The sequence below is a fragment of the Trachypithecus francoisi genome, unplaced genomic scaffold (assembly GCF_009764315.1).
Source record: "Trachypithecus francoisi isolate TF-2019V2 unplaced genomic scaffold, Tfra_2.0 Lachesis_group13, whole genome shotgun sequence".
NCBI lineage: Eukaryota > Metazoa > Chordata > Mammalia > Primates > Cercopithecidae > Trachypithecus > Trachypithecus francoisi.
The window spans coordinates 81,502,677-81,521,832 of record NW_022681458.1 but is presented as its reverse complement, the minus strand read 5'-3'; the positions used below and the strand labels follow the sequence as shown (position 1 = coordinate 81,521,832).

General features: G+C 37.0%; 1 protein-coding gene across 6 annotated transcripts in view; it reads left to right on the top strand.

The window, feature by feature from the left end:
* The window catches only part of TANK (TRAF family member associated NFKB activator), a 107,306-nt gene that overhangs the window by 33,720 nt on the left and 54,430 nt on the right, over positions 1–19,156 (top strand). For 4 of the 6 annotated variants that reach the window (XM_033231309.1, XM_033231311.1, XM_033231310.1 and 1 more), the window contains exon 2: positions 15,307–15,454. In XM_033231309.1, coding sequence (XP_033087200.1) covers positions 15,356–15,454 — 99 coding nt within the window. In that variant the 5' untranslated portion in view covers positions 15,307–15,355. Of the gene's footprint in view, positions 1–11,052; positions 11,158–15,306; positions 15,455–19,156 lie in introns of all 6 variants that reach the window. The other 2 variants (XM_033231312.1, XM_033231313.1) reach the window with 1 other exon arrangement.

The window sequence follows — 19,156 nt, the reverse complement described above, 5'->3', positions numbered from 1 at the left end:
TTTCAATGCTATGCATTAGCTGATTGACTGTTACTGTTTATCCTTTTTGTTTCCTAACACCTTATAAGCATAAAATATTACTGTTTAATTGAAGTTCGTTTGTGTTCAGTTATGTAAAGCCTAGTCTTAGTTTCTATTTCCTGTAGGATTTATGCTGTGGCTGCCATTTCCCACCTGCTATCTCCTGTGCTTGCTGCCATGGTTTTGAATCATAAATACAGGGAAAGAGGAGGCTATTATTTAGATATGTAACAAAAATATCTTTATAGTTCAGAACCAAGATTATGTTTACCTTCAGGAAGGGATAACAGAATATGAAATGAACTACCTTTTCAGTGAGTGGTTAATTAATTTTCAAAGTCTTTTGAACTAAGTGCAGTATTTGGCCACTGTTCAAATAAGTTGAGGGTTAACTGGTACCAAGCCCTCTGCAACTGAAAACAGGCTTTGGGACCTATGTAGTACATGTGTCACATTTTCCAATTCCTAATCTGTAAAAGCTTTTTAAATTGTGGTAAAATTCACACAACATAAAATTTACCATCTTAACCTTTTTAAAGTATATGGTTCAATAATGTTAAGTGCATTCACATTGCTGTGCAACCAAGAAAAACATTTTTAAAGGGACTTATTTTTCTTAAGGAAAAGAGTTTGGGAAGTAAATGATGGCAATTGTTTGTCTCATGGAAAATTTCCTGGACTGTAACTTTTTACCTTCAGAGATATATTCTCTATAAATGGTAATTATCGGTAGTAAGTTATGAGAGTAAACAGTTTGAGTACTAATGATCTATAATAGCTTTTACTTAACACCAATACTTTTTCTTTGCAAAAAGAAGGGTCTACTGAAAATAGGTTGCTAACATTGAAAACAAAGTATTTTAAGTCATTGCAGTAAGGAATTACTGGAAATTGAGTAGACAAAGAAAATTAATATGAGTTCCATTTTGATGGTTACTTAGCAAGTTGAAGTTATGGGAGTCTTTGAAATATTTGCAGTAGAATGAAGTATGGAGAATTGTTCTACTGAACAGCAAAACAACCCAATCAGGTAATAATTTTGCCAGAGAGTGACTTGCTATAAGGGACAGAAGTTAGAGACTTAATTCTTTCAGAATAAAGGATTTTTTTTTTATTGCTTGAAGAAAGGTTTTTGGAATCAGCAAATCAACTGTTACTGTGAGAGATTTAAGTGGTTTTACTATTCATAACCGTTTATCATATGGCATTTACTGGAATGTGATTTCATAACCTCAAGTATTTGGAATCCTAAAAGGAGAAATGCCTTTCCCTTTATATTGTTGTTTCTCAACCTTTAAAAATCCATATTTCCTTTCTGATAAACATTAAAATCTCATAAATCCTAAAGGATTGTAATACGTGTTCCTTCCCATACAGTCCTACTCCTCCTCTACACCTTACTGACTATAGACTTTCTCTTCTAGTTCCCTCATCTGTGAATATTATGCACAGTCCTTCTTTATATGACTTATGCAATAGATTTTTAATATTAACTATTTTAAAATTGTATATCCTTCTTCCCCCATCTTCAGATTCTAACATTGCTCCTACTCAGAGGAGAGGACACCCCTTTAAGATTACTCAGTTGAGTACAGCCCACTGAGCAGTGCCATGTCTACGTTCACCTCAGAGGAGGAGAACATCACATGCCTACTTTCCCTTTTGGTGTTACACTGTTTAGTTGTGCACTTAAACCCATAACATTTGATAAATAGTCTCAGAGAAAGAAGTATTACTGGAGAAAAAAAGGAAGTAAGGCAAAACTGAGACTCATGGGTGTGGTCTTTGACAGTGAAATCTTTTAGCTCTTGCAAGATCACATAGAAAATTTCACCAAGTTCTAACATCCAGCAAAATGGAGAACATGTACAGGGGAGCTTTGGGTTTAACCAGTGAGATTGTCTTGTTTATCCTGTTGCATTTAGCCTGCCAGCTTATGGAAAAATACAAAATTCAAATTCTAACACTGCTGGATTTATGACATTTAAGTTTTCTATTATATCAACTGCCTGGATGGAGCACAGAAACAGTGTAGTACGGTATGCTATGAGTATATTCATGCCCAAAGTTTACAACGTGGAAGGAGAATAGAAATGCAGGAAGTTAGTTGGGGAATTAGCTGCTTGTGTTATATAACTCCTTAAAAGTGGAAAATGATCATAAGTAACTGTGAGTAGTGACAGTTCTCTTCCATTTCCTTTCTTCAGCTAAGGAAAACACAGTTAATATTTTTGAGTGTCTTTAAAGTTAATCTTCCTAACCATCCAAAAGAGAGTATGTCTTGTTTATGTGTATATGCCATGTTGTTGACTGATTGTTTTGCTTTTTACTCCTGATGTGTTTTGTGGGTGAGGAGGCAAACATACAACTAAGATACAGAAAAGACAGGATGTAGTGGGGCACAGTGGCTTGACGCCTATAATCTCAAGTACTCAGAAAGCTGAGGTAGAAGGATTGCTTGAGGCGAGGAGTCCAAGCTGCAGTGGGCTATCATATTCTAGCCTGGGGGGACAGATTGAAGCTCTGTCTCAAAAAAACAAAAAGCCAAACAAAACAAAAACACAGAATGTATCTTTCATTCACTGATTCACCTCTTTATATGCTACAGTGGCAACTTTTCTGAAACAGAATATGAACTCTTATTCATAGCCCAAGGGGTTGGGAAAGGCTGGTGTCTTTCTTTTCTAGGGCAAAGTGGAAGGGGTAGCAGTTAATCAAGGTGATTTCCTTTCCCCATCCTGAAACTGCTTTAGATTTGAGTTGGTCTCTCACCACAAGTGTGAACTCTGGCAGAACATTTACCCAGAAACAGAATAGGCTCAGCAGTCGGGGAAACCCAGCAGAGGGCCCTTGCCTGCCTCCCAAATTACTCACACTTATCTCTACCACCTACAAAAAAAGTAGACCTTACTAAAGAATTACTAATCATCCTGGGGCCAAGATGGCGAAAATATTACCTTTAAGCCTTTGATTTTCTTCAAACGTGGAATCCCAATGTATATATACATAACTGATCAAAGCTCAGATGTTCTGGTTGAACAGGCAGTTAGAGGTGGAACATCATTTGGCTTATACGCTTTCAGCCTCAGTGCAGCTCCAATAGTCCCTTGATTACTACTTTCTTTATCCAGGATTGGTCGGCTGTCATTTGGCAGCATAATAATGGCTGCCAAAGACAACAGACTTAAGATATTGTATCTATTATCAAACTAAAGAAACTGAGGCAAATTTAATATAGGGAGTTTATTCGGGTAAAGGTTGAGGACAGCTGCCTTGGACACACTTCCAGGTTGCCTTGGGGAGTGCTCCATTCGGCCCTTGTTGCAACCAGGTTTTTAAAGGCAAAAGAGGACAAGGAATGGGCTGATGCTAAGTTATTTGATAGGAATTCTCACTGGTTTATAGAAATAACATTGATTAGTGATTATACATTGTTGAACTATATGGTATGAGTTTTGGTATCTAATGTATAGCATTTTATGGCTGCTTGGCATCACATAGTAGGTAGCTTCAAGAGGGTCATTTAGTTCACAGGGGAGAGTGATGTGTGACTGCTGTCACACACTCACATTTCAGTGCCTCTCTGGGCCTGATAATTAAAAGGTGTTTGCACTCCTCACATTAAAAGTTTTTATTTCTCACTGTGAGATAAGGAGGGGAGTTCATTTTAAAAGGGGTGGAGGAATAAGGAGAATTAGAGAACCAGTACAGAAGATTCAACACCCAGATAGAAGTCCCAGACAGGAATACAAAAAGAAAGAAATTGCCCCAAAAAATTTTCAAGAAAATTTCCAAGAACTGAAGGAGGAATTTCCAGGTTGAAAGGGCCCACCAAGCACCTATTGCTATGATATAGTCCATGGCCAGGTATGGTCCGCAAATTTCAGAATCCTAGGGACAAAGAGAAATACTTTTCAAAGAGAAAAAAATCGGTTAAGGCTAGGCACGGTGGCTCATGCCTGTAACCCAAGCACTTTGGGAAGCCGAGGCAGGCAGATCACCTGAGGCTGGGAGTTCAAGACCAGCCTGGCTAACATGGTGAAACCCCATCTACTAAAAATACAAAAATTAGCTGGGTGTGGTGGCACGCGCCTGTAATCCCAGCTACTAGGGAGGCTGAGGCACAAGAATTGCTTGAATCCTAGAGGTGGAGGTTGCAGTGAGCCGAGATCACGCCATTGCACTCCAGCCTCAAGCAGCAGAGTGAGAATTATTCAAGATCAGGAATCAAAATGGATCTGATCCTCAACAAAAATAAACAGAAGCTAGAAGATAGCATAGCAAAGCTTTCAGAATTCTGAGGAAAAATTACTTCCAACCTAGAACTCTTAATCTAGCCAAACTATCAGTTAAGTCAGAGGGTAAAGATATTTTAGTTATGCAAAGCCTCAAAAAATTTACTTCTCAAACACTTTCTTAGGAAGCTGCTAGAAGATCTGTGTCACCACATGGGGATGTAAAACAAGGAAAGATTTAGGAGACTGAAAATGAGGGATTCAATTAGAGAAAGAGATGGACAAAGGGTATCCCCAAATTCAAGGTTAAGAAGGTCCCAAGATGAAGGCTTTCCATCAGGCATAGAGAGCAACTAGTCTAGATTGGAGCAAACCAGAAAGCTTACAGAGTGATTCCTCTAAAGAGATAGAATACCTGAAGTGTCTCAATGTGTTGAGGAGTTGTATTAGTGATAATAGGAAACAAAGCAAACAAAAATTTTCAGGGAAAAAAATTTTCAGGAAAGGAAAAGCATCCATGGTATATTATATTGTTCAGCAGTGAATAGCATTACATAGTAATAAGAAAGTAAAAGCTGAATGCTAATCTAATGAAAAATTAGAAATAACTGTATTGGGGAAATTGGGAGAATAGGAGGTAGGGAATGTTTAAAGAGAACTGAATCCTAATTTTCCATGATGGGGAGACAAAAACTGAAAAATCAGTGGTGGCCATGTTACATGTTATTTAGAGATACAGAGATAAATACAAAAAATAATTAGTCAAAAGAATTGTTGCCAAGGTGAAGCAGGAAATAGGAAGGGGAAAGCAGAGAACTACCATTTTTCTTGTAGAACTGCTCAACTCATTAAGATACAGGTATGCGTAGCTCTGATTAAAATAAAAACTAAATTAGAGGGGAGAGAGCTAGAGATTGTGCTGTAGCAACAGAGACCTAGATTTATCTGGTTCTTCTATTTTCTAATTCTGTGCCTTATGCAACTTATTTACCCTTTTGAAGCTCAGTTTTGGAGTTCAGTTTCCTCCTCTGTAAAGGGAAGACAATATATGCTTCTGCAGAGGGAAGATTAAAAATGAGTTAGTTTTATGTAAAGCACCTGCAAATAGATACTTGTTCCTACCCCAACCCCAGTGCTTCCCATGATCAAATAGGGAACTACCTTATTCATTGTTGGGATGATTGCCATTCAAACAGAAGACTGAGATTGTCCTTCTGATCCATGACTCTTTGTACGTCTTTGAATTAAAGGCATGTCTTTGAGATCTATCTTGTCTTTCAACTGTCTGTAGATAGTTTGAGAATTTAAATAAAATTAGGATGATTAGATTATTGATGGGGGAACATCAAGTTAAAAGTGTCATTGCTACTTAGTGGGAGATGGGCTATGGTCAGTCAAATTTCTCAACAAGAACTTCAATGCAAATGCCATTAATAGAGAAAACATTTGTCATACAAGTTGATGAGTTGTGGAAGTTTTATGGAACCAAGATCAATAAAGTGCTGTTGCTCTGGGCCATCTGCCAAAGTATCAAAATACCATTATTTATTTATTTATTTGAGAAAGTCTTCTACCTTAGCAACTGCTATTTTTGTTCCTAAATTCTATATATTTCTTATAGAATAATTAAAAAAGCAGATCACTATGGGAAAAAAGGCAACTTTATGAAAGCCTGTTTCCCTTTGTTGGTGCATATTTGTGTAGTGTTTTATAGTGCTTTCCAAACTATGACTTGACCCTGTATGGCAGTAATTTTAAATTTATCTTACATCTCCCCCCTGTACAAAACTAGATCCAGGAGTCTTGGACAGGGTTTGGTAATGTATTTTTTAAAACCACCGTGGATGATTCTAATGTGCTGACAGGTTGTGAACCAATGTCCTATAACCTGACTCTACCCCAAGATTCTAAATTGGGAGAGATGGGGGAACAGAGGTACATAGAAAGGTTAAATGACTTGTTTACTCTCACCCATCACCAAGCCTGTCTAGACTGGACATGTATTGTGTACTTCAACTCTGATTTTATCTTCAGTTGACTAGGCTTTTTAATTTAGAGAATCTAATCTAAATTGCCTTAACAGAGAAATTAGTACCTTTTACACAAGATGTGGTATAGTTAAAAATTTGGTTTGCAATCTTTATTTTATAGTGTCTTTTATTTTTTTCCAGAGACAAAAGGAAGTGAAACAGCAAATCTGAATTTCTAATCAACTATTGCTTCCCCACAGTAGGGTGGCACAGCAAGTGTTAAGATTTAGTAGGTCTGAATATTCATATTTGAGGTAAACTGGTGTGGCCTTGAAAAGGGTAGAAAGTTGGGTAATTTTGGCACAGATGCAAGTTTGAAAGGTTGGTCTGTTGGGCTGCCCAGGGATTTTTGTAGGCTTCTCTTCAGGAATATTCAACAGTCTGAAGGAGAGAACTTGTTGCATGGTACTGGATTAAAAATATTAGATCTGGTTTTAAGCTAATATTTTAAAGTAATACCCTAAACATCTTCGGAATAACTGAAAATGGAGATCTGGAAATCTCTGAAACCTTATTTATTTTTTTATTCAAGTTCTCACAATTACTTCTAATAAAACAAGTTGTGACTTGCAAATCCAACAGCCTGTAGGTGTCCTCAGGGAAATTAAAAACAAGGGATATGAAGAGCTGTAGAGCCCTGTGCCAGTGGTTAAGAGCACAGAGTAAAGCTTTATAATTATGTAGGTTTTTGCCTGTTCCTATTTATCATTGGTAATGTTCTCAAGGCTAAATGGCTGCTCAGCTATTTTAAATTGTGATTTAAAGAGAATTTAGGCCCTTTTGTGAAAAGGTCCTCTATCTCTTGAAATTTCAACTCTTTTTTCATAGAAGAACTCTCTTCCTCCATAGTGGTTTTTTCTGATACAGTAAATGACTCGGATAATGGAGGGGCAGCCAACCCGTTAGCTCATAAGATTTTAACTACTTCTCTTTCAAAACAATTTTACCATTTATGAATCTTGTGCAGCCTGTGACTTCTCTTACATTATTGTCTTGTGTTTTAGGGGACCTTTTTGAGATTACTGAAAATTTTTTTTTTCAAACTTTTCTGGTTAAGACCAGAAGATAGATACAAACTCTACCACTCTTTTGAAAAATCATTAGTACTACCTTATTATTTATTTATAAATCTGGTAGAGTAGAAGATACTTAAGGAAAATCTTGCATTCAAATACTCTGCCAGAGTTGTTTTTCCTGTTATTTAACAGAGTATAAAGGTTAACAAAGCAGAGTATTAGATAACATTTCTACATCTTTTATTAATAGTCTTTTTACATAAAATAACAGACATAAAGTGTCATACACTATTTTATGCATTTTCTAGTTTTCCTTCTGACCTCCTTCAAATAAATAATAAGTGGGCCTGTCCTCTTTTTTGGTTAATATTTGATAGGAAAAACATGTACATCTTGTGCTGTAAGGTGGTGCAATAATGCGTATTGCTTTTCTCTATTGTTTTCTTTTCAAAAATGTAGGGTTTTTTCTGCTTTTTTTTTTTTTTTTTTTTTTTTTTTTTTTTTGGTAAAACGATTTTGGCCTAATTGGCCATCCAAGGATGTACTAGTATCAGGGGACATTAAAAACAAGTCTTCAAGAATACAAACAATAGGGAAGGCATAGTTAGTCTTCATTTTTTCCTATAGATAATTATACAGTTGTTGCTTTTTTCCTCTTTATTATGATGTCTTTTCTAGCACTGTTGTCCAAAATTGGATTCAGTATCTTCCCTCTCCTGAAAATTTTCTTTCTGTCTCTTTATGTCTGGCTATCACCACTTTCTACTGGATGCTTTGAAAAATACTGGCTGGTGAACCATCCCAAGGCACTGTGCTAATTAGAATGTAGATTCCGAGGTCCCATTTCAGGCCAACTGATTTGCAGTCACAGGTACCTGAATTGCTGCCCTCTTGTCTATTGTGCACATCCAGTCGGCCATCAAATCCTGTTAATTCTACTCTTGAAATGTCTGTTGAATCCACTCATCTTTATTTCCCCTGCTCTAGTTCAAACCCTCATCTTTTACCTGGAATACAGCAATAGTTGCCTGTGGTGTAGCCTCACTTTGTCTCCCTTACTAGTTTGTAGTCTGTGCTGTTATCTGTTCTGTCTTTCTAAAATATGTCTATCATCTCCTTGCAAACCTCTCATTACTCCTTGTGTCAACATGTTAAGGACTAAATTTCTTAGAGTGACATTCGAGGTCTGCTATAGTCTAGCCATAACTGAGTCTGCTGCATGTGGTTTATGCGGTCAGTGTACTCTACAGCTCTATGGGATGCCATTCCAATCACGGTCTTTACGTATGGTCTTCCCTAGGATTTTTGTAGTATAGCACAGTCATATGTGCTGACCCTGACTGTAGCTTATTTTGGCACCCTCACCTCTGTATCATCTCTGCACACATGCTAGACTTGCGTAAACAGAATACTCACTCCCATCACTAAATGCACCATACTAACGACTCCTCAGGGCCTCTGCTCTTTCAGAATGAATGTACTTTCCCCATTCATTCTCTACTTGTTGAAACTCTTCTCATCTTTCGGGAGCCGGTTTAAGTGTCAGGTCCTCTGTGAAGCCTTCCACAATCCTTCTTATTTTAATTCTTCCTTCTATTGAGCCTTTATCTTGTTTATACCTTTTGCTTAACAGTTTTCTTCTTCTTTTTAGGTAAAACTTTGAATGAAATGCATAAATCTCTAGTGAACCATTGGGTGAGGTCCTACAAATGATTATACCTGTGCTACCCAGACCTCTATGAAGATGTGCCCAGACCTTTTTTTTTAAACATTTATAATTGACCTTTTGGCTAATTATTTTCATGTGTGTCTGCCTCACTCAATTATAAGCTTTAATTGGAGAAAAAGGCAAAGACCATGACTGTTTCTCTTTCCCAGGGGGAAAAGGAGTGCCTACTGTGTGTTCAACACTGAACCAGTCTTGAACGTTGTACCAATCAGGATACAGCTCAGTTAGTTCCTCCTTTAGAGACCCACAAAGCAGTAGTTAAACAAGTGTTGCCTGCATCACAGTGTTCCAGGTGGCTTGTCACCATGACATTCCATCCAACTGGGAAAGAGAAAAAGGTGAAAGGGAAAACTTGTTATGGAAGTTACACCCATTTGCCAATGACTAGCACATAGTCACTTGACCACACGAGCTAAAAATCAGAAGTATTAGTACTATAAGAGAAGGGGAGAATGGATATTGAAGAACAAATAACATCTTTTATATATTGTCTTACTTAAGTTTTACTTTTTAACTGTATATATGGTCTCAATTTTTATTGTAACCCTACAAACTATGTATGATATGCAAACTGATGTTCAGAGTTCAGTAAATGGCTAGGAAATTGCAGATCTTGGGTCTGAATTTAAAGCCTGTATTTTTTTTTCACTCTACTTAGTAAAGTGTTTAGGAGGAAATATATAAACGTTATTGAATAAACAAAAGTCACAGTAATTTTCACAGTATTATTTGTAATCACATATTTTTCATATCACATATTTTTACAGCATCATATCATCTCTTTACTTCCAGGACACACTATATAACTTTACTCCTTGCTTCTCACCATTCTGAAATGAAATGCCCTAGCAACTGGTTTGCAATCAAGGCTTAATTTGTAACATAAATTAAGACAAAGCACCTACTCTTTTTAAATATATGATATCATTTATGAGCAAAAGTTTTTGTGCTCTGTATAGTTTGGTAATGCTATACAATTATAAAGTTAAAGGAAACTCTATTATCCAAACTCTTTGTCTTAATAACAAAGAAAATCAAGGCTACAGAACTTGCCTTTTCTTTCATTTCCACCCCTACTTGCTCTCAGGCATGGTGGGAAAAGCTTTAGCCTGATCTGTCATATTTATAGTAACCGTCATTGTTATGCTTAAGAATTGTCTCAGGTTTGTATGGTTGTCCTGATTAGGACAATCAACCTGAGCAGTGCATAAGAAATGCATATAATCCTGGGCCTGTTTTAGTAAAGAATTGATATTATTTAATATTAAAAACATCCTTATCGCAATGGGAAACCTGTTTGAAAAAGGATGACTGCCATTTGATAATTAAATAAAAGGAATGGGTAAGATCATTCCCACCTATATTTCAAAATCCTATTCAAATACCACCTACCTCTCAAGCCTTTCCTAAACTTCATAAATAGATGAACTTTCCTCTCCAAACTCTATAGCCTTTTGGATATCTTAGAATAGTCACCTACTGTATGCTTCAAGTTACAGTTAATGGTACCTTCATGGGAGGAGATTTCATGTCTGTTTTGTTCTCACGGCATCAGTGGTATCCAGCACACTTCTGCTCATAGTTGGCACAAAATATTTTATCAAATAAGCATATTAACCATAACACCCTTGGAGAGCACTTTGCAGCTGGCTTTAATGAACAATCCTTGAACTAAGAATTTTAAAGATTTAATCTAGTTCATAACACAGCTTTATAGCTATAGATAAATCATTTAAGCATTCTGAGCCTTATCAGTCAAACAGGAATATTAATATGTAATAGGAAATGAAGAATTGGTGAAAATATTTTGTGAAAGAAACATAACTTTAAGATAGTACTATATCTGAATCCCTTGCTGTTCCCCATATGGTGCCTTCACATGATAAGCCAGCAAATACTTTGTTCTAATTGAATGGTAATGGGATATATTTTATTAAAATCAAAGCTTTGTTAGGGCTGGGAAGCTTTACCAAAGGAAGGGAAAATTATCTTTCTTGCTCATGCTGCCTCTCCTACTCCAGGACAGTTTCATTATTGAACCAAGGGATCAATGAAAGAGGAAGCAGGGATTTTCCTGGTGTTTCTTCATGGACAGGCACACCATGGTCAATCACTGGGCTGGAGAGGTGGGACAAGAACCTGCTGCCCTCAGTTTTGCTTGTCTGAACCACTGGTCTGGGTAGGAAAAAAGGAATTACTGCTAGAGGGACAACAGTGGGTAAATGAGAGTATCCACGCTCCAGAAGAATTGCAGGGGACAAGATTGGGATGGTGATTTGCATTGAGCTAACCCTGCTACCTTCTGGGATTTCAGAATTTTTTTCTCATGTAGTGGAAGGAAACCAGCAAACCAAATCCAGAAATAAAGCGAAACCCTAATTACGAGAGTGTTTTCAAGGGAGAGGTTGCTGTAGTAGTCTCCTGGGTTTGAAGAATGAGCTTAACCATGAGATTTAGGTGTGAGCATGTTTACTATAAATATAAAGCATTCTCCTGGAGTCTGGCAAATATTGCGGAAGGGGTACTGAAATGTAATTGAAATGTAGCTGCCTCTTAAATTAATTTTATACTTAACAAATGCTAAAAATAAATAAATGAAACAAGTGGCTTTAAAGTTTAGGGTGTTAATATTTGAAATCTGTCCATTTTAATTAGCTGAGTCCCAGAGACTTTCCTTTTACTCTGGTTGGTGTTGCTGATCTAACACCTAATTCCCTTCTTGGTTGTGAAATAGGCATTAAAAGTATCATTTACTTATTTGTATCAACCTGGAACTTATTTCTTCAGCATACATTCTTATTTCAGGAAATAGGACGCATCTGTGTGGAATTTACTCAGTAGCTCCTCTCTTAGTGACATTTGTGTAATCTAATGATCTAATGCAAGGACCTGAAGTGATGGCTCCACATGATTTACCTGCATATGATGCAGCTATTTTTAGTGCTGCATTTCCATTTTTAAAAACAAGAATGCATCTTGTTGATGGAACAGACATGCATTTTTAACTCATAAACTCAAGAACTGTAGAACAAGAAAGTTTCTTAAAAATTGAGTCCAAACACCTTTTTGTACTGAAGAAAAGGAAACTTTGGTCCCAGAAGATTTAGTGGCCGTTAACTAAGGGTCAGTCAGTAATAGAACAAAGCAAGGAACTAGATGAATTTCCAGTTCAAGGCCCTTATTTGTCCCAGATCTGAAAGTACAGGTGTGGTTTACATTGACAATTTTTCATGACATGCAGTTTTTTAAGGCTTTTTAACTTAGCCACTTAGCTACTTAAAACCTCTAACTTCTGTATTAGTATATTATAGTATATTATAGTCCCTGTGACTGCCTATACTTATTCTTTCCTCATTGCATATTTATTTTTAATCTCATATATTTTTTGTAAGTAGCCTTAGTATGTTTCTGAATGAAGCAGTGTCTAAAATACTCAAAATGGTGCTTTTTATTAATGCTAATTGCTTATGTTTCCATATTGTCTATGTCTGGGCAGAGATCCTAGCAATGTTAATTATCCTAACAAGATTTCAACTTTTTCATCTGTCAGAGATAGCAGTAGAAACCAACTTCCTAAGTGGGATGCATAGAGTTGCCATTTCTTCAGTTTTTCAGAAAGTAATGACATTGTTATCCAAAACCCTGGAATTGTTTTTATTGAACCTGGTAAATTACTTAAAATGTATTTAGTATCTTAAAATGAAAAACTTTGGCTGAAAGATTACTTGCATGTGGGTATTTAAAAGAACATTGTGATTTATGATCAGTTGATTTTTGGCAAGGGTGCCAAGGCTATTCAGTGGGAAAAGAATAACCCTTTCAACAAATAGTGCCAGGACAATCGGCTAACCTCATGCAGAAGAATGAATCTGGACCCCTACCTCACACCTTATACAACATTAACCCACTATGGATCAAATACTTTAATATAAATTATACACTTATTAAAAAGAAACAGTTGAAAATCTTCATGACCCTAGATGAGGCAATAGTTCCTTAGATATGACACCAATAGTACAAACCACAAAAGAAAAAAATAGGTAAATTGGACTATATTAAAATAAAAGACATTGTGTGTCAGAGGACACTATCAAGAAGTAAAAAGGCATCTACAGAATGGGAGAAAATACTTACAAATCGTATTGGATAACAGTCTAGTTTCTAGAAAATATAAAGAACTTTTAAAATTTAACAATAAAAAGAGAAATAGCCCACTTACTACAAGTGGACACAGGGTTTGAATGGATACATTGCCAGAGATACACAAATGGCCAATAAGCTCATGGAAAGATGCTCATCATTAGGGAACTGCAAATCAAAACTTTGATAGGGTACGCCTTCACACCCACTAGGATGGCTGTAATTTTTTTTTTTTTTTTGAGACGGAGTCTTGCTCTGTCACCCAGGCTGGAGTGCGGTGGCCGGATCTCAGCTCACTGCAAGCTCTGCCTCCCGGGTTCACGCCATTCTCCTGCCTCAGCCTCCCGAGTAGCTGGGACTACAGGCGCCCGCCACCTCGCCCGGCTAGTTTTTTGTATTTGTAGTAGAGATGGGGTTTCACCGTGTTAGCCAGGATGGTCTCGATCTCCTGACCTCGTGATCCGCCCGTCTCGGCCTCCCAAAGTGCTGGGATTACAGGCTTGAGCCACCGCGCCCGGCCATGGCTGTAATTTTTTAAATGGACTATAAGAAGTATTGGTGTGGATGTGGAGAAATTGGAACCCTCATACATTGCTAGTGGAAATGTAGAATGGTACAGCTTCTGTGGAAACTGGCAGTTCCTCAAAAAGTTAAACATAGAATTACCATATGACTCAGCAGTTTCACTTCTAGGTGTATATCTGAAAATACTGAAAACATGTTCATACAAAAATGTATACACAAATGTGCACAGTAGCCTTATTCATAGTAGCCAAAAGGTGGAAACAACTCAAATGTCCATCAACTGAGGAATAAACAACATGTTGCATATCCATACAATGGAATATTATTTAGCCATAAAAAGGAGTCAAGTACTGTTACATGCTACATCATGGATGAACCTCAGAAACATTATTCTTTCTGAAAGAAGCCAGACACGAAAAGCATGTATTGTATTATTCTATTTATATGCAGTGTCAAAAATAGGTAAATTCATAGAGACAAAAAAAAAAAGATTAATGGTTACCAGGAGATGGGGGAAGAGGAGGATTAGGACTAACTTAATAGGTATGGACTGTTTTCGGGAGGGTGATTAAAATGTTCCAGAATTAGATGATGGTGATGATTGATTAATGAATATTCTAAAAATTACCAAACGGTACACTTTAAAATAGTGGATTTTATACTATATGAATTGTATCTCAATTGAAAATGTGAAAATTTTAAAAGTGTGCCTAAAGATATAACAAAAGATGTTAGGACAGATTAGAGACTGAAATTTTGAAGAATTTTCAGAAATATGAAATAACTTGGTACCCAATATAAGTGATAGAGAACTTTGTCTAGTCTGTGGCTTTTAGAGGATTAACAGAAAGGTCCTGTGTTGTGGTTTTTACAGTTGGACAGGAAGAATCGTAGTCATTAGTCTGCTCAGAGCAAAGGAATGGCATTAAGAGATGTTATGCAAACTGAGATTATAAAACCAAATTACCTCCACTGAGCAAATCACCGGTATTCAGAAACAGCAGGGAAGTTAGAAAACTAATAGGTATTGGGGGTAGGACTGAAGGGATGTGATTTTTCTTTTTAAATGTATAATGCAACAGCAACTCTCCCTAGATTTTGTGCTAAAATAAGAACATTTTCACACATTTTAATTGCTCTGTGATAACAACAGTGTGAACTCCATCCACAAACATTTATTATCTATTTAATTTTGCTCTAATTTCAGTGTAGCAAGAATTCACATCGTAAGTGGGAATAAGAGTCCATTTAGTAAAACGAAATCCCTTCCCACATTGCTGATCTTATTGTACATTTCCATAATAAAGAATTTAAAATGGCCTTTTATATTTTCTCATTTTTAGGTTAAGTTTATAGATTACTATTCTCAAAGTAGCATCTTCCTAAACTGGAACCCCACTTGTTCCTTGAACATTAGAATAAGAATATTTAAAAATTGTAGAACTTAAGGTTTCATAAGATTTCTAGTCAGGATTTTAGATGAGACTTATGTTTAGTATTTGGTGCTATAATGTTTGTGGTAAACCTTATAGAACTATCTTTAAGGTGCGTTTTTAAAATGAGATTTATGTAACTTAGTAATTATCTAAATTGTTCTCATTATTTTGCAGACCTATCATTTACTCCATCCTTTATAGTGATGCTACAGGACGAAGAGGAATGGATAAAAACATTGGCGAGCAACTCAATAAAGCATATGAAGCCTTCCGGCAGGCATGCATGGATAGAGATTCTGCAGTGAAAGAATTACAGCAAAAGGTGTGTGGTTCTGGTTTTGAAAGTTATTCTTTATCTTGGTACATGGAATTTTAGAGCCTTTTGCATCAAAAATGTTATATTGTCAGAAATCGTCAGCTATAATTACAGAAATGCAGGTATATATTAATGGATGAAATTTGAGGTTTTGGTTGTTGTTTTTTTAAAAATATTGCCACCCATAGGAAGAGTTGATTTGATGGGCTCCTTTTCAGGTGATTGTGGAAGATTGTGAATGTTGTCTTCCATAAATAATTTTAAAATATCAGTATTTATAAATAAGGAGGAAATAACTATAAAAACAGTTTTATGACAAAGTTAGAAGTATCACTGTCTCTGTTTGTTTGGTTTTGGTAGTTTTTACGTTGTTATTTGGCTGGCAGGGAAACTTCAAATCTTAAAGTATTCAAGAACAAAATTTGTTATTAATTTATAATACTCTTCCATTCTTTATAACAGTTAAAAGTAGACTATTTCAGTGAAATCTTTAATGACTTACTAAAAGTTTCAGCTTTTAAAATTATCCCTGTACACATAACATTTCTTTTTAGTACTTTTAGTTTCAGAAGAAAGTAAATCGGAGGAAAGACATATCCAGGCAAAACTTACTTAACCTCGTAGTTCTTAAGCACATGTCTGTTACTGGTTCATGATGAGATTTTCACTGATCTGCAGCAAAATGAGAAAAATAAGGCTAATTATTAAACTTCTCCTAATGCTACATTTATTTCATTTAAAATTCTGCCTTCTATTCTGATATTATGCTTCATGTTTCCATATGGTCAAAGAGCAGAATTTTATTAACATATACTTTTGTGAAATATGATGATAGGATCCTCTCCTTGTTTATTATCTTTACATAGTAGTGTTTCAGAAGTCTCCGATTTCACCTGCACGTCCTGTGATTCCCCAGAAAGATTCGTACAACTCAACATTCAATCATACTCATAGCTAAGATTCATTACAGTGACATAGTAAAGATACATAGCCAGATTATTAATGGAAAAAGACATCAGGAGGAGTCTAGAGGAATCCATGTTTTTCATCCTTCCCTATACACCTGTCCTTCAACTTAAAATTCAGTAATGTGTGCAGTACATCAGGAACTCCATTTTAGTTTCAGAGTTCGGGTTTTTATTTTTTTAATTGAGGATTGATCACATTGGCACCCTCTTGTCAACCAAAATTCCAGACTCTCTCAAAGGAAACGTGTTCATCGTAAATCTCATTGTACGATCTTAAGTGGGCTGGCACAGCAGGCACAACATTATCATTTAGGAAAGGTTTTCAAAAGACAGGTTCCCAGATGCCAGCCGTATTAGTCCATTCTCACACTGCTATAAAGAACGACTTGATGGCCATGTGTGGTGGTTTGCGCCTGTAGTCCCAGCACTTTGGGAGGCTGAGGTAGGCGGATCACCTGAGGTTAGAGGTTTGAGAACAGCCTGACCAGTATGGTGAAACCCCATCTCTATTGAAAATACAAAATTAGCCGGGCATGGTGGCAAGTGCCTGTAATCCCAGCTGCTCGGGAGGCTAAGGCAGGAGAATCACTTGAACCTGGAGGCAGAAGTTGCAGTGAGCTGAGATTGCTCCATTGCACTCCAGCCTGGGCAACAAGAATGAAACTCCATCTCAAAAAAAAAAAAAGAACTACCTGAGACTGGGTAATTTATGAAGAAAAGAGGTTTAATTGACCTACAGTTCCACAAGCTTAACAGGCAGCATGACTGGGAGGCCTCAGGAAACTTACAATCATGGCAGAAGGCGAAGGAGAACCAAGCACCTTCTTCACAAGGTGGCAGGAGAGAGAGAGAGAGAGAGAGCAAGGTGGGGGAAGTGCCACACACTTTTAGCATCAAATCTCATGAGAACTCACTCACTGTCACAAGAATAGCATGGGGAAAATCCACCTCCATGATCCGGTCACTTCCCACCAGGTCCCTCCCCCAACATTGGGAATTGCAATTCAGCATGAGATTTGGGTGGGTACACAGAGCCAAACCACATCACTAGCCAAGGGTAAACTTGCACCTAAACTTTTCTGAAGATAACAGCCTCAGGCCTGCTATGTTAAATTACTTCTGCACAGGCAGTTGAAAGTGAGGGATCTTATGTTGGTTTTCTCAATTAACAAAAAAATTACTAGCCTGTGAAACTCTGAAGTCTAATACGCTAATATTTTGGAAAAACTCTCGAACTTTGTTTTTCCTCTATCTCACACCACAATAATCATCAACATAGAAAAAGAGAAAAGGAGAAGGTCAGAGAATTGAAGTATAGAATTTGGATTTTTTTTTCCCTTTCAGGTTTAAGGCATAACCATTTTTATTAAAAAACAAAAACAAAAACTCTCAGCATTTATTCTTCTTATTTTGTGATTAGGTTCATTAAGAAAACTTGACATTTGTGACCAAATATGTGTGTGTTTCTCCCCCCCATATTAAGGAGTGGACACCAGCTAGATGTCCTCCAATTCAGTTTCAACACCATCCACTCAGAGATAGCATCAGATCCCACAAGTAAAGGGCTCACTCCCACAAGACCACCCTCTCCCCTCCCCAAGTTGCAAGTCCCGGCCTCCAGAACTTCTAACCGACTAGTTTCCAGTTGGAGTTCCCACAACCCCCTCTTTGCGTTTGATTAATTTGCTAGAGTGGCTCACAGAACTCAGGGGAACCAATACTTACTTTTACCAGTTTATTTTGAAGGATATTTTACAGGATATTAACGTCCAAATGAAGAGACATAGGGTGAGGTCTGAAAGGGTCCCAAGTACGGGAGCTTCTGCTTTTGTGGAGTTGGAGTGCACTACCCTCCCAACACGTGGATGAGTTCTTCATCTTTCTGTCAGCTTCCACATGTTCAGCTCCCCAGAAGTTCCCTGAACCCTGTCCTTTGGGGCTTCTATGGAGACTTCATTGGTTGTCCATGATTGAAGTATGGACAACCAGTTCAAAATGTGATTGCACAAAAAGGGTATGATCTAAATCCAGCAAGTCCTGTCTGTTCAGATTCTTCTTGGTCATTCTGTGCAGCATTCCTTCCTCCAGAGTATGCAGCAGGACCCTCTCTGGAATGAAGGTCTGATGACCCATAGTCTAAATATTAGAGTCCTGTTTTCAGCAAGTGAGAGGAGGGCAGGAGAAGGTTAGAGAGAGAGAAAGACTGTTTCCTGAGGCCTGCTTCCAAGGCCTGAAGGACCACAACATTGTAACAAAAGACTGTAACAAGAGTTGTGGGAGTTATGAGCTAGGAACCATGGAAAAAAACCTAATCATAATGCGACAGCTAGCCATGCAATTATTAACTTCTTCCTTAAATACAGGAACGACACAATTTCCTTCTCCTTTCTAGTTGATAAATCTATAAAACTAGCTGTCATTCATAACTCCCTCCATTCTTCAGAAATCATCGTTATTCTTTGTGTGGCTCCTCTTGGTTTACAAAAAATACTCCATTATGGAATACTTATGAATACTTTTGGACTGTAAGTCTTCATTAGGGGTGGATAGGAGGAAAGAGTGCACAGTATGAGAGAGGGCTTTCTAAAATTATTGAACTGAAGTTTAGAATTTGATTTTTTTTTTCAGTTCAGGTTTAAGACATAACTACTTTTGTAGAAAACAAAAAACTCAGTGTTTGTTCTTCTTAGAGTCATTAAGAAACCATGACAATTCTATATTTCTTCTAGACGAGTATTAA